This window comes from Linderina pennispora, assembly GCF_002104995.1.
Source record: "Linderina pennispora strain ATCC 12442 chromosome Unknown DL89scaffold_18, whole genome shotgun sequence".
In the NCBI taxonomy this organism is placed as follows: Eukaryota; Fungi; Kickxellomycota; class Kickxellomycetes; order Kickxellales; family Kickxellaceae; genus Linderina; species Linderina pennispora.
Genome location: NW_024468266.1, coordinates 77,025 through 89,697, shown reverse-complemented (window position 1 = coordinate 89,697; position 12,673 = coordinate 77,025). Strand labels below are relative to the sequence as shown.

At 52.7% G+C, this 12,673-nt stretch overlaps 4 protein-coding genes across 4 annotated transcripts; 1 reads left to right on the top strand and 3 right to left on the bottom strand.

Annotated features, from left to right (window-relative positions):
- Positions 1-378: 378 nt before the first annotated feature.
- Positions 379-1,014, top strand: DL89DRAFT_226931 (AAA-domain-containing protein; the record flags this gene model as incomplete). The annotated part of the gene is made up of 1 exon (XM_040884835.1): positions 379-1,014. A coding segment is annotated over one exon (636 nt), but the record flags the coding sequence as incomplete, so codon positions are not given.
- A 1,627-nt stretch (positions 1,015-2,641) lies between these two features.
- On the bottom strand, positions 2,642-3,294 carry DL89DRAFT_270429 (uncharacterized protein). Its single transcript, XM_040888700.1, has one exon. The coding sequence runs from the start codon at positions 3,229-3,231 to the stop codon at positions 2,677-2,679; it is 555 nt and encodes a 184-aa protein (XP_040740090.1). The 5' UTR covers positions 3,232-3,294; the 3' UTR covers positions 2,642-2,676.
- A 2,420-nt stretch (positions 3,295-5,714) lies between these two features.
- DL89DRAFT_75868 (aquaporin-like protein) lies at positions 5,715-6,728 on the bottom strand. Its single transcript, XM_040892050.1, has one exon. The coding sequence runs from the start codon at positions 6,579-6,581 to the stop codon at positions 5,970-5,972; it is 612 nt and encodes a 203-aa protein (XP_040740089.1). The 5' UTR covers positions 6,582-6,728; the 3' UTR covers positions 5,715-5,969.
- A 3,069-nt stretch (positions 6,729-9,797) lies between these two features.
- On the bottom strand, positions 9,798-11,915 carry DL89DRAFT_270428 (uncharacterized protein; the record flags this gene model as incomplete). The annotated part of the gene is made up of 6 exons (XM_040888699.1): positions 11,250-11,915; positions 10,967-11,151; positions 10,655-10,922; positions 10,589-10,617; positions 10,397-10,530; positions 9,798-10,374 (listed from the first exon to the last, which is right to left on the bottom strand). Coding segments are annotated over exons 1-6 (1,725 nt in total), but the record flags the coding sequence as incomplete, so codon positions are not given.
- Between the last annotated feature and the right edge of the window lie 758 nt (positions 11,916-12,673).

Here is a 12,673-nt window from a genome sequence, read left to right as displayed (position 1 = left end):
GACTCAGACCACAAAAGCAACAAAAAGAGCGGACCGGCGCCGGTGGTGTTGGTGACAGGACCCAATACCACACCAGTGAAGAACCGGCTGCGGAAGCGGCGGGCAGTGAATTACTCGCTGTCGCTTAAAAGCCAGAGCGATGATGAGCGGAAGTGGAAGCGGCGGCGGCGCGGCAGGCAGGGAACATATAATCTGCGCCAGCGCAGCAAAGTGTCGTACCAGATGGAGCCAGTGGCAGAGAAGCCGCCGCAGCAATACGAGGAATTTATGCGCAATATGCGCGACTTGCGGCGGGCGGCCGAGGAGAAAGATGCACTGAGCGATATCGAAGAGTCGGAGAGCAGCAAAGGCAACGACGGCGGGGACCAGATCTTACCGATGAACCTTGCGGAATTGGGCGTCGAGCGCTGCCGCAAAGCCGGATATCTGGGAGCCGTTGGCACCCCGACAGCAGATGCTACGTCGTTTGAGGACGTAGGCGGTCTAGAAGAGCACGTGCGTGGGCTGAAAGAAATGGTGATGCTGCCGCTAGTCTACCCGGACCTGTGCGAGACACTGGGGATCCGGGCGCCGCGCGGCGTACTGTTTCACGGACCGCCGGGGACGGGTAAGACGCTGCTGGCGCGGGCGCTGGCGTCGGGCAAGGCGGGCGGCCCGCCGATTGCCTTTTTCATGCGACGCGGCGGCGACGTACTGTCCAAATGGGTGGGCGAGGGAGAGCGCACTTTGCGCAAGCTGTTTGCGCAGGCGCGCGCATTCCAGCCGTCAATTATATTCTTTGACGAGCTGGACGGGCTGGCGCCGGTGCGCAGTGCGCGGCAGGACCAAGCGCACGCATCTATAGTAACCACGTTGCTGGCGCTAATGGATGGCATTGAGGACCGTGGGCAGGTGGTGGTGATTGGCGCGACCAACCGCCCCGATGCAATCGACCCGGCGCTCCGCCGACCCGGACGGTTTGACAGAGAGATGTTGTTCCGGCTGCCTGGGCTCACGGCTCGGCACCGGATCTTGCAGATACACACACGGAAATGGCCCAGGCAGCTGGCGGAAGACGAGCTGGCGGTGTTGACGGATCTAACGCAAGGCTGGGGTGGCGCCGATATCCAGGCGCTGTGTACCGAGGCTGCGCTGCGCGCTCTGCGCAGGCGGTACCCTACTCTATACGAATCGGCGCAGCGGCTGCAAATCAGCGCCGATGTGATCAACGTGTCAATGACGGACCTGCGGCTAGCTGCCGCTCAGATTGTCCCGTCGTCGCAGCGCTCGGCAACGTCATCGGCCATGCCGTTGCCGCAGCCGCTGCAGCCGCTGCTGGGGCAGTTGGTGGGCATAGCGGCGCTGAAGCTGTCGACGGCGCTGGCGCTGGGCAGTTCGGCGCCAAATGTCTTCCGCCCACGACTCGCCGTGCATGGCGCAGCGGGCATGGCCTCTGCCAGTGTCGGGGCAGCGGCTGCGTATGCCATGGAAGCCCGAGATGTTCCAGTTTTCCATGTGACGCCTGCTCTCCTCCACGACATTGCGGGGGTCGGCCACCTGTTCCAAGAAGCGCTCAGGCGTCAGCCGAGCGTCCTCCACGTTCCAATGGCTGACGGCTTGGCGCTGACCATGGATGCGGCCGCAATTGCCATGCTGGACCACTGCATCCGCGCCTTGCCTATTGGTGCACGCGTGGCGGTGCTTGTGGATGTCGAAGCCGATGACTGGCACAGCGCTCCCGAATTCGTACGGCGGTGGTTCCATGGCATGTCGCGAACGTGTTTCCTTACAATTTCGGCACCCGAGCGCGTCGACCGCACGAACTTTTTCCAGACACTGGCGACTCACACCCCGCAGGCACCAGCGCCGGAGCCGACATCCGACCCGAATGAGCTGCCTGCGGATCCAATACCTGCACCAGCGCCGGTCAACATGCGGCTGGTGCAGCGCCAGCTGAAGCGCGCGCTACTCGAGGTGATTCGTGCCGTGGCAGAAAACCGCCTCCTGCGCATGTTTGCCGAGCCGCCTGATCCGCAGCTTCACGCACGCTTTTATGAGACGACGCAAGACCCGGCCTGCCTCTCGACTGTGAAGCTGCGGGCGTCGGCTTACCAATATAAAACGACCGAGGCGTTCCTGCTGGATATCGCCAAGATCGCCAACGACTGGGTGAAATACGCTGAATTGGTCAAGCGGTATCCCGAGGACACTCAGAATCGTGCGCAGTTTTTGCGCGAGCTGACACGCAAACTGGTGAGAAAGCACGTTCCTGAGAATCTGATCGAACTGGCGCGCGAGGCTAGTCAGCCGCGGCAAGCCGAGCGAAAGCCGCCGATCAGCAACATGATGCGTGCGCAGCGGCCCGCCGTGCGTCGGCCAGTCAGCGTCACGCCGACTTTGGACTCCCGTGGGATCCCTGTGGTTACGCACGGAGTCAGGGTGCCGATCGACACGCTGGTGCCTGAAATCGTCCAGGCCACCGCCGGCTGCTCCGTTGAATCGCTAGAGCAACTGCGCGTGCGCCTGGTCAACGAAATCAACAACTGTGATGCTCGCGGCAGACTACACATGGCCAACGATGCACTGCGTAGATGTCTCAGGATTTGGCGAGAGGAACGCAACATATAAAGTCTCACCAAGGAGGTGTACTTGCATCGCGAACACAGGACTTTGAGTAGTATTATATTTTCATTATCGTCAGAGCATTGAGCTAGAGCCGCCGTGCGTGGACACCAAACTGTACAGCGACGGTTTCAGATCCGCAGAGTCGATCGATGCCGTCACTAATGTCGCTGGCTTGCTGCCCACGACCTCGTGCGGCGGCCGGCATTCTGTGCATTCTGTGCATTCTGTGCATTCTGTGCATTCTGTAAACGGCGTGTATTCCGGCAAGTCTTCGCTCTGTCTTCTGACCACCTCCACTTCGACCGTGACCACTCGCCGCTTTAATTGCTTCTGCGCTTGCTCCGTGGCTCTTTGTGCTGCGCTCACCGCCCTGCCCATTGCCTGCGAATTAGTCATTTCCGCTGCTTCTTCGCCTGTAAATAGCGATGACCGCTGTGCCCATCTCTGCAGTCCACCGAGCACTGAATTACCCCAATTGAGAAAGTACCGCTGGAAGGCGTTGTTGGTGCGCAGTCGGCGTCCGGTCGTTTTTTGTATCGCAGCTAGCAATGTCGCTAGCCAGAGAGCGTTTAGCCCCGCTGCTACCGCAGTACCTGTCAGCACTAAGATCGACGGCTTCTGCGCCATTATCATTTCGAGGTAGAACAACGAAAAGTATATGTTCATCAAAAAAGATGTTTGCGAAAAAAAAGTGGAAACGAAGATGGTGACGCTTATGCCAAGCTTCCCAGTGGTACCATTCAGGTTACCCTGGCTGATCTGCGAATCACCCAAGGTGTGACGTGATCTCCTTTTTAACGAGGCTCCACTTGAGCCGCAGATTCTGATACATTGCACAAACTACCAAGCTGATACTCCACACTTCCGGTCGCAGCTGTGGTTGAAATGACATAAACCACACACACCGAGTGCTCCGTTCTTGTCTCTCTTTCCTTTGGTTGAAAAGTTTTCTAGCTCCATTTCTTTAAAAGCAACATGCCCCTTCATGCAGCTCTTTGAAACATGAAGCACCGCTATGAATAATCCTCCGCTGTATACCATTCAAAAACTCGTCTGGTACATGGTCAGGAGAGGCAGGGTGCTCCCAAGACCTTGGACTACACTCGACTCGCTTACTGTGCTGCGTTTTCTGTATCCTCTGATGGTGCTTGCCGTGAGTAGAGATACGTTATCAGCACAGTTATTGGGGGTTTACTAGTATTTATGCCAGCTCACATAGCACAGTGCTTCTTATTAAGATAGGATATGAACACGCATTTACCGACAGCTTTGCACTTGGGTTTAAACCTCATGGCTACAATTTCCTGCTTGACTGCACTACCGAGGGTATTGCCAACGGAATGGTATACTCGGGAGCTGACCCTCTGCTTGCCCAGTGTAAGGGAAGGCTCAGAGAAGCCAATACAACCACACTTCATATGTCTACTCGCAATTACCACTATCAGCGTAGCCTACCTGGGGGTTTCTGCCTGCAATTGACCTGCAGGGGCAGGCCAACATGAAGCTGTTAATTTCCCAGTATACTAGTTATATTGGCGAACCGCTAAGGGAGACGATGCCAAACACCATTTCAAGCATGTATTCAGGTGACCAAGATCATAGGCTACACAAGCAGCGGCAGAACTCTATCGCCCTTTCGGCATTTCTGCGCGCAGCGCCATCAATTCAATATCTGAGCGTCATTCGAGGCATGCTGTTTCATACATCCATGTCCGACTGACTGACGCCTGATGTCAAGTATATGCACGTTGGAATGGGAATGTATAGCAACAGCGAGATTGCTGGGCTAGCTGTATGCCATGCAGACTATCTGAAGACGCTATCAATAAATACCATGAGCTTTGGATCATTCCGCAAACTATTCAATAGGCCTGCAGACGGGTCCCTTGTCGTATACTCAAAGTTACATACACTCAAGTTATCATGTGGCATTGGCCATGTGTTTGACAACGGCACCTTCACACTACGGACTAACCCTTTTCCGGTACTGCAGCGGTATGCATGCAAGGATGGCCATCCGACAACCACTAACAATGTATTTTGCTGGATCCAGGCTACAGTCGAGGTGATAAAGGTGCATCTGTCTGACAAGATGTATGAAAAGTCTGCTGGAGAAGATGCACTCGCTGCTGGCTCGTTCCCAAATCTGTACTATGAGGCTGCCATTGACTGTAACGGGAAGCAGCCGGTTGAATACCAGCTCCGCATGTGATCCCAGGCATGTATAGTCACTCAGCCCAGCCCTCAAACAAGGCATTTATTTAGCAGATACATTACTGTCTGACAGTACAATGACCACCCTTTGTATGTGCGGGGACTTTAAGGGAGTTGAGCCTGTTGACATTCGGGGTCTGGAGTCCCCCTGCACCACCATTGACAAGGTCGAAACGCATATGTACAAAGGCCCAGACAGACTACCAGCCTTCCTTCTTCCCCTCAGTCACTTTGAGAAGTTTTTTTCATATATTCGATAACCACTCATTCCCCAGGTTGACATTCCCAACCCGCGGCCCTATCAGAGAGAGCAAGAACCCAACTGTAAAGTGTCCTGGCCTTCTCCGCCGTACAAGCGAGTCATGTAAGCGGGCCATGGCACCAACAACTATCCGACACGTTCAAATGACCGGTTCGCCGTGATGCTTGTATCGACGTGTCAACCCATGCTGACTAGCAGCCGAGCTCGCATCGCGAGCAGAGCAATTCTAGTACCTAAAAGACACCAGTAACATTAACAAGCAAGGTTTCGTTACTGATGGCGATGTCAAGAGGTTCCAGCAAAAGCAGGTGGTGCTGGACCCTCAAGACCTAAGACTCTGTGCATTGAGATTAGTAACTTTCCTTCATATTCGCGTGAAGCGCATCATATCTCACTGCTGCCAAGTATGTTCAAATCCGTCATGAGAACCAGGATTCTCTGGGATATGTGGGTGCAACTATGAAATTCTGGCACCACATGACGAGACCCAAATAACGCGGGTGCTTCGACAGCGACGAACAAGGCTGAATTAGAACCATGGAGATTGCAATAATTGATGTTGATAGCCAATGGATTGTGTAGCTATGGCGCTGTATTTTCAAATTATAGTTGTGGTAGGATTCATGTCCGCATGTGTTTTATCTAAGTAACCAGTCGGCACGCTATATATTGAAATCTATAGAAAAGTAATAATAGAAAGTGATGTGTGTAGTCCTTTGCACACTCGCCAGGTGGTGGCCGATATGCCCCTCACATGACAACTGATAACAGCACCCTAAGGAATTGCACTTCCTGAGACCAAGCGCGGCTCATTGGTCGTCAGAAAAGCACAGTGTTTTACATGATACAGCTATCTGAGTGCTCGACAGATAGAATTATGAAGCACTCACTAGCTCCACCTCTTCTTGACCGGCTCGTTGAGGATAAAGAACTCGTAAAATGTCACGCCGCAGGCTGCACCAACAAACGGCATGAACAGTGGCACCCAGAAATAGTGGCCACCGGCAGTGAACGGCGCTTTTCCGTACAGGATGGTCGAGAATATGCGTGGTCCGAAATCACACGCTGGGTTCATTGAACTACCATTGGCCCAGCCTGCACAACAGGCAACAGCAAAAATCGCCACGCCAGCCGCCATGGGCATGAAGCCAGTGGCTGGTGTTCCGCGCTCATCACAGACCGCATAAATACCAGCGACCAGAAGCCCTGTGTTGACAATTTCAGAGAATGCAGAGAAGAACTTGCTGTCTTCGGGATGTGCGTATGTTGCAAAGATACCACTAGTACCAGTCGGGCCCTGGAATCGCCGCTTGCCACCATCAAACATATCTAGTTGGGACTTGAATACACCGTACATGGTAGCAGTTGCTACAAATGCGCCCAGCAGCTGTGAGAACATGTATCCAGGTACTTTGCGCCAGGGAACTTTGCCAAACAGTGCATTGACCAGGGTGATGGCAGGGTTCAGGTGCCCACCGGAAATCGATGCCGACAGGTACATACCCAAAGCTAAAGCCGGTGCCAAAGCCGAACGAAATGATGAGCCAGCCAGAGGCAGCGTTGCTGACGTTCAAAGTAGCTGTGGCTACGGCGCTTTTTCCCAAGAACGCAAGTATGAAGGTGCCCCAGAACTCGGCAGTGTATTCGCGGTATGCCCAGCGGAGGTTGAAGAGAGGCATGCGCTCTCCCACTCTCGGTGGCTCTACGGCGAACTCTACCTTCTGGTCGTAATCGACTGGCAGGACAGTCTCGTCATAGTGTTTATGGAAACTTGCTTGCTCAGGTATGCTGAAACATGGGCCATAGGCGTCGTTGTACTAGCGTAGACTGCAGTGTGAGAATAGGCCTGGGCGAAAGTAAGAATAGAAGTACAGGGGGTTATTATGCCGGATTTGCAATAGGGGATACGATTTCAAGAGATGCTGTCATGCTCAGAGCTGGGATCAGTAGAAGCTCATACTATTTTATACCAGGTGTCGGCGATAATCTCCCTCTCTCGTCACATCTAGAGCGCACATCACAGCTGCAAACTGTACATTACATCTTTGTTTTCCGGCCGGGAATGCCTAGATGCGGGGGGACACCTTCTATATTTGTGCACCTCCGCTTAGCCGGGGCGACTGTGAAGCACCCTGGGTAATAGGACAGCAACCCAAATCTAGTAGAAGCAATGCCCGCCTGCTTGCCCCATAGTGACTACGAGGCATCAGTAATCCCCAAGGCCTGCCATTTGCCCCGGCGCTATTTCCATTATAGGGACCAAGATCGCTCATCAGCTTCGGAGTTCAAGGAGTATACTACCAATAATGGAAACCCTAGCTCCTCAAGCCGCCTTATATCCGGTAGAGTATTTTTGCTGTGCCACCGTAACCTAAGCGGATATAGCGAACAAAAAGAATCCACTACACCTTTCCGAGTACTAGTTTAATTAATAAACTGCCTGCTGCCTTAAAGATCTGCGATGGGTGGCGATCTCAAAACATATGTGGTTTGATGACCTCCTGATGCGGCAACTATACATCGACGCCACAATGGCCAAGCCAAGCACATTTATGTATTTAGACTCCACAGCGATTAGCCGCCTCCCCCTTATCCTCCTCAATAATGATTTGTCTATATTTACATATGGCTGGGAGACATGCTGTCCTTGGTTAGCATCTCGGAAATACATTTCATCGGTCTTCAATTGTTTATTGGCGTCATTGGTAAACGAGTGTTGAATATAAATAGGCTTTCTCTTCGTAGAATTCCAAGTTTGCTCAACCTGCCTCCCTTTTTGCATAGCCAATACATCCACAAAGAGGCAAGCGGCGCTGATATTATCCAATATACACTTAACTATGTGACTGTACTGTTCTAGCATTCAGCTGCATAAGCTTCGCCTTGTAGGCTTAAAGTACATCGATCTTCTCTTATTGCATTCCAGGACAGGCCATTATCGATCCTTGTGTGGAGATTGACTTGATGCGCTCCGGCCCTGTAGCATATGGTAGCCCTACCAGCTCTACATAGAGGAGTCAGTCATCATCAGCTATGAGCGTAGAGAGTGTTATGTATCACAGCTGCAATCTACGTGGTGTAAGCCACAATCGATGCCCCTGCTGCAGCTGTACTTGAGATAGCATGAGCGGTACGCAGCGAAATGATCCGTTCTCACCTCGCTTCCCTTCCATTCCTTCTCCAACGCGTTGAAGTATGAAGCATCGCTATGGATAATCTACCACTGCATATCATCGAAAGTATCGTATCGTAAATGGTTCGGGAGATGGCAGAGTGCTCCCAAGACTTTGGACCACATTCCGCTCACTTTCTGTGCTGCATTCTCCGTATCCCCTGATGGGCATTTGCCTAGAGTAGAGATATGCTGTCGGTGTGTTTGTAAGCGAATCCGCCAGGTACATGCATCGATCTGCTAAACTCCAGGCAATCCGGATTGATTTCTCAGTACATGTAGCTCTTTGAGAAAACCATCAAGTTCGGGCTCGAGTGGCATGTCCTCCATCTGCTGCTTGCTTTTTCCATCAAGGATATTGCCGACACAAGCCGTGTACTCAGCAGCTGATTCATTGTTCGTCCAGTGAAAGGGCAGGCTCAGGAAAGTCCACACTATCACACTCCGTGCCAGCCTCTCGCGAGTTTCGCTATCAACCCAATATACTCAGAGCTTTTCGGCCCACGACTGACCCACAGTAACATACTGGCCTGGAAAAACAAGCTTTTGCTTTGAACATCAGTCGTATTGGCGAGCCAATGAGGAAGGCGATGCCAGAACATTGCTTCAGTGGATATATTCTGATGACAACAATAACAGGCTAACCAAAGGAGAGGCTTAAATACCACTACGCTGTTGGCGTTGCTGGGCTCTGCGCTATCAGTCCAGTACCTGGTTGCCCTTAGAAACGAAATTTGGTGTGCTGATTTGGACAAGCAGACTGGCACCCAATGTCAGGCACATGCATATTAAATTGAGATATTATAGCGATGGCGAGATTGCTGAACTGGCTATTCGTCACACGGCCAGCAGCTGTGTGGAGCACTGTATCCAGGTACTTTGCGCCAAGGGAAGCTTTTCCAAGCAGCGCATTGACCAGGGTGATGGCTGGGTTCAGGTGCCCACCGGAAATCGATGCCGACAGGTACATACCCAGAGCTAAAGCTGGTGCCAAAGCCGAACGAAATGGATGAGCCAGTCAGAGGCAGCGTTGCTGAGGTCCAGAGTAGTTGTAGGTCTACGGCGGATCCCTACCTGGTCCTCGTAATCGACTGGCAGGACTGCCACTCCATTGTGTATAATGGGTACTTGCCTGCTCTGTCTGCCGCGACATAAAGTGAATCGCTCTTAGACTAGTTTATAAATTCACGGTGAATGTGCGCGCAAACTCAGAGTTGGGTCGGACGGAAGATTACGCTTATTTATACCACGGAGCCGGCGAAGGCTGCGTCGTCGCATCCCAAGCATAGCCAGTGTACACAAGCGCTGGCATATTTGCATACCCGCACGTTTAGTCCAGCACTGCATTATTGAGGCCAAGATTGTCCATTAACTTCAGCAATGTAGGAGTGTACCACCATGCACATAAAATTGACGTTCCTCAAACCACCATTTACCTGCCATTATGCATAATTATTTAATGATTGTAGCAGCTACCTCTATCGACAAATATCATCTTTCATATTGGCCGCGGAAGATGCCGAATGAATCAGCGATAAAACAAACGAGAGGACCAGCTGCCGGAATGAGCATGTAGAATGCCACTGCAAACGCCCTGCAAAAAACCTCGTTGAAGAACATGAACTCTTTGGCATCATATATGTTACCAAACGTGACTCCGCCATTAGACTCCTTCATCTGCATACTCGCCACTATTGTGATATCTGACATGTTCCATCCGTCGTTGTGCCCGTACTGCTTCCACAGGCTGTGCCCGTGGCTGATTACCACACAGTTGATGATTCCAACACCGATGATATGGCCCAAGCGGGTCAGGTATCGCATCAGATGCAAGGCGGCAGGCATGCTGTCATGGACAAACCGCGCCGAGTTGACAGTGAACAGGAGCCCACGGATTGCCAGGCACATCCCAATGCCATTAATTACCAGGTATGCGATCTGCACGTCGATATGCGAATACGCGGTCAGTTGAGCCAGCAGTCCAGCACCAGCGCACAAAAGCCCAGTGCCCACCCACACAAACACTCGGTAAGTGTCGTAGCGCGGCGTAGCCCAGTCCACAATCAGCCCAGCTGGAATCCACCCAAGCAGATAAGGCAAACAGGCGCAGCGCCAAGTGCATCTGCCGATCTCCTTTGACGTACACAAAGTACAGCGGCAGGTAGAACAGATGTGTGGCGTGTGCCGTGCCCACGAGCAGCAGGCAGACAAAGCTCAAAGTGACATTGCGGATCCGCAACCAGCGGTGTACGATTATTGGCCGACACGCAGAGTACCGCTCGACAAAGGACAAATGAAATCAGCAACAAGCCAGACGAAATCAAGAGAATCAGTACGATTGGCGAGGTCCATGGGTAACGTGCGCCTGATCCCAGGAACACACCCGCCCATAGAAGAACCACCGGCAACGATCGCTATGCCTGCCCCCAAGTAGTCGAGCTCACGCAGCCCAAACAGTCCATGCCAGGGCATATTAGTGGCATCAGCTTTCTCCGCCCGCCTGCATGCTGTGCATGAACACCTTTGCGTGCGGCCGGGAGAACCACCGTGGATGCACGACGCAGCACCAATTACGTACTCTGTTAGCCACTGCCAGACACCAGGTGCCATGACCAAAAGATTGGCAACCAGCAGCAGCCCACCCCACGCAATGGTGACGAGCAGACATGCCTTCCAATTGGCTAGCATGCAGGATCGCACCGCACATCAGACACGGAGCTGGCCATCATTATCCCGTGCATCCAGCCGAAATCATCAAATAGTGGCGGAATACGCAGCACGCGATACTTTGCCACCGCTAGGGCATCGATAGCCCGGATGAAGCGCGGTATGCCCAGGTCGCTGTTCGACAGCGACCAGCGGCCAGGTGGCTGCGATGTTTCCCAGATTGCCAGCGCAGCTTCCAGCAACAACCCGGCCGCCGACAATTGCCGACCAATGGTCGCTGAGCACAGGCACCGCAGACCCAGCCACAGTAAACAGCGCGACAACAACAACCATTGTCGACGACCCGAAATCCAGAAACATCCCGGATTATTTGGCGCATGCTAGATTGGTCTGTGTCATCACTGTCGAGCCACAGCGCACGCCGCTCGCGTGAGCACGGACGCACACGGCTCTTTAGCGACAGGTAGAGGGGGGCCAGTAGCGATACCAGATAGTATGCGGGCGCCAGAAGCGAGAGCACTTCGAGGTCCATACCGCGGCGCGCCAAATGAGGACCAATGAGCACCCACGATATAGTATCCCAACTGACTAACCACTGTGTCATGGTGATGTTCAGGAATTTGAGCGTCGCAACGACCACGTTGGACTCGGGCTGGCCCCCGATGCTTTCAGCCTTGGCACCCTGGCTAAACAGACAGCTGGACTGCTGCTCCATGCGGAATGTCGATTCGAGCGTTAGGTCAGACATCGAGTGCCGGATGGCGACTGGGCACATGGGAGGTGCGGGCAAGACAGGGTTGTCGTGCGGAATATACGGCTTATTTTTGCCAGAGTGGCCATCGCCAATGGTGTCTTTTGGCATTTTTATATTCCTTGGGCTTTGCAGATGTAGCTGATGACGGTCTGGATATAGTATGTGGGGAATGAGGGAATGCTAGATCGAATATCTGGATAGAGAAAAGCTAGAGTGGAATGCAAATTGTTGCAGGTGGGGATGGCACCGTACTGTTTGCAGTGAGACCCCAGGGATGTCCGGGATTATATGGAATAATCCATTCGAATGCCAGTATTTTGCTTTGCTCGCCTCTTTGCTCAGCCATTGCTTTCCTGCCAAGAAACATTGGCCACCCTGCCTCAGCACAGGGCATGTTCACTGAAGCCGCCTCCGCCACACTCTCTGGTGCTTGTGTGCCAAGAAAGGAGAGACAACGCACAAACCACCTTCCATAGACTCATTCCAAACTCACCAACTCCGTGCTGTATTATGCCACCGTATGCAACTGTGCTTTTATGGAATCCCAGTGCAAGATACCCAAGGAATGGCGAATTACGAGAGGCGAAGAAATAAATAGATGCCTGCCTGAGGGAGCAAAGGGAAGGAGCCTGGATCGGCGTTTGTCCGCACTTTGTTTTCATGCTGTATATCATGTATACAGATATTGCTGGTATTATTCCAGTCGTGTTCTGTGGAGAAACACGGAGGTCTCTGTTTGCCCATTGTACATGCTGACTATTATTGCTAAAAGCAGACCGATTCATGGGATACCGAGGAGGAATGTCTAGTGGCTTTTGAGCACACTTGCACTTCAATGGCCTCTGCCAGTCGATGCGCAGTCTGGTCATTGGTGGCTCATGGAGCAGGGATATATCTGGCTCCCACGAGACGCCAGCCATTCTGTGCAGAGCTATATGGCGGGTAATCTAGGGCAGCTTGAAGACGAGCTGTGCTGTGTATATTAGCGCTCATTCGAAAC

Excerpts from the sequence above, each read along its gene's own strand:
- DL89DRAFT_270429 (XM_040888700.1), bottom strand. The coding sequence starts at position 3,231 with ATGGCGCAGAAGCCGTCGATCTTAGTGCTGACAGGTACTGCGGTAGCA.
- DL89DRAFT_75868 (XM_040892050.1), bottom strand. The coding sequence starts at position 6,581 with ATGTACCTGTCGGCATCGATTTCCGGTGGGCACCTGAACCCTGCCATC.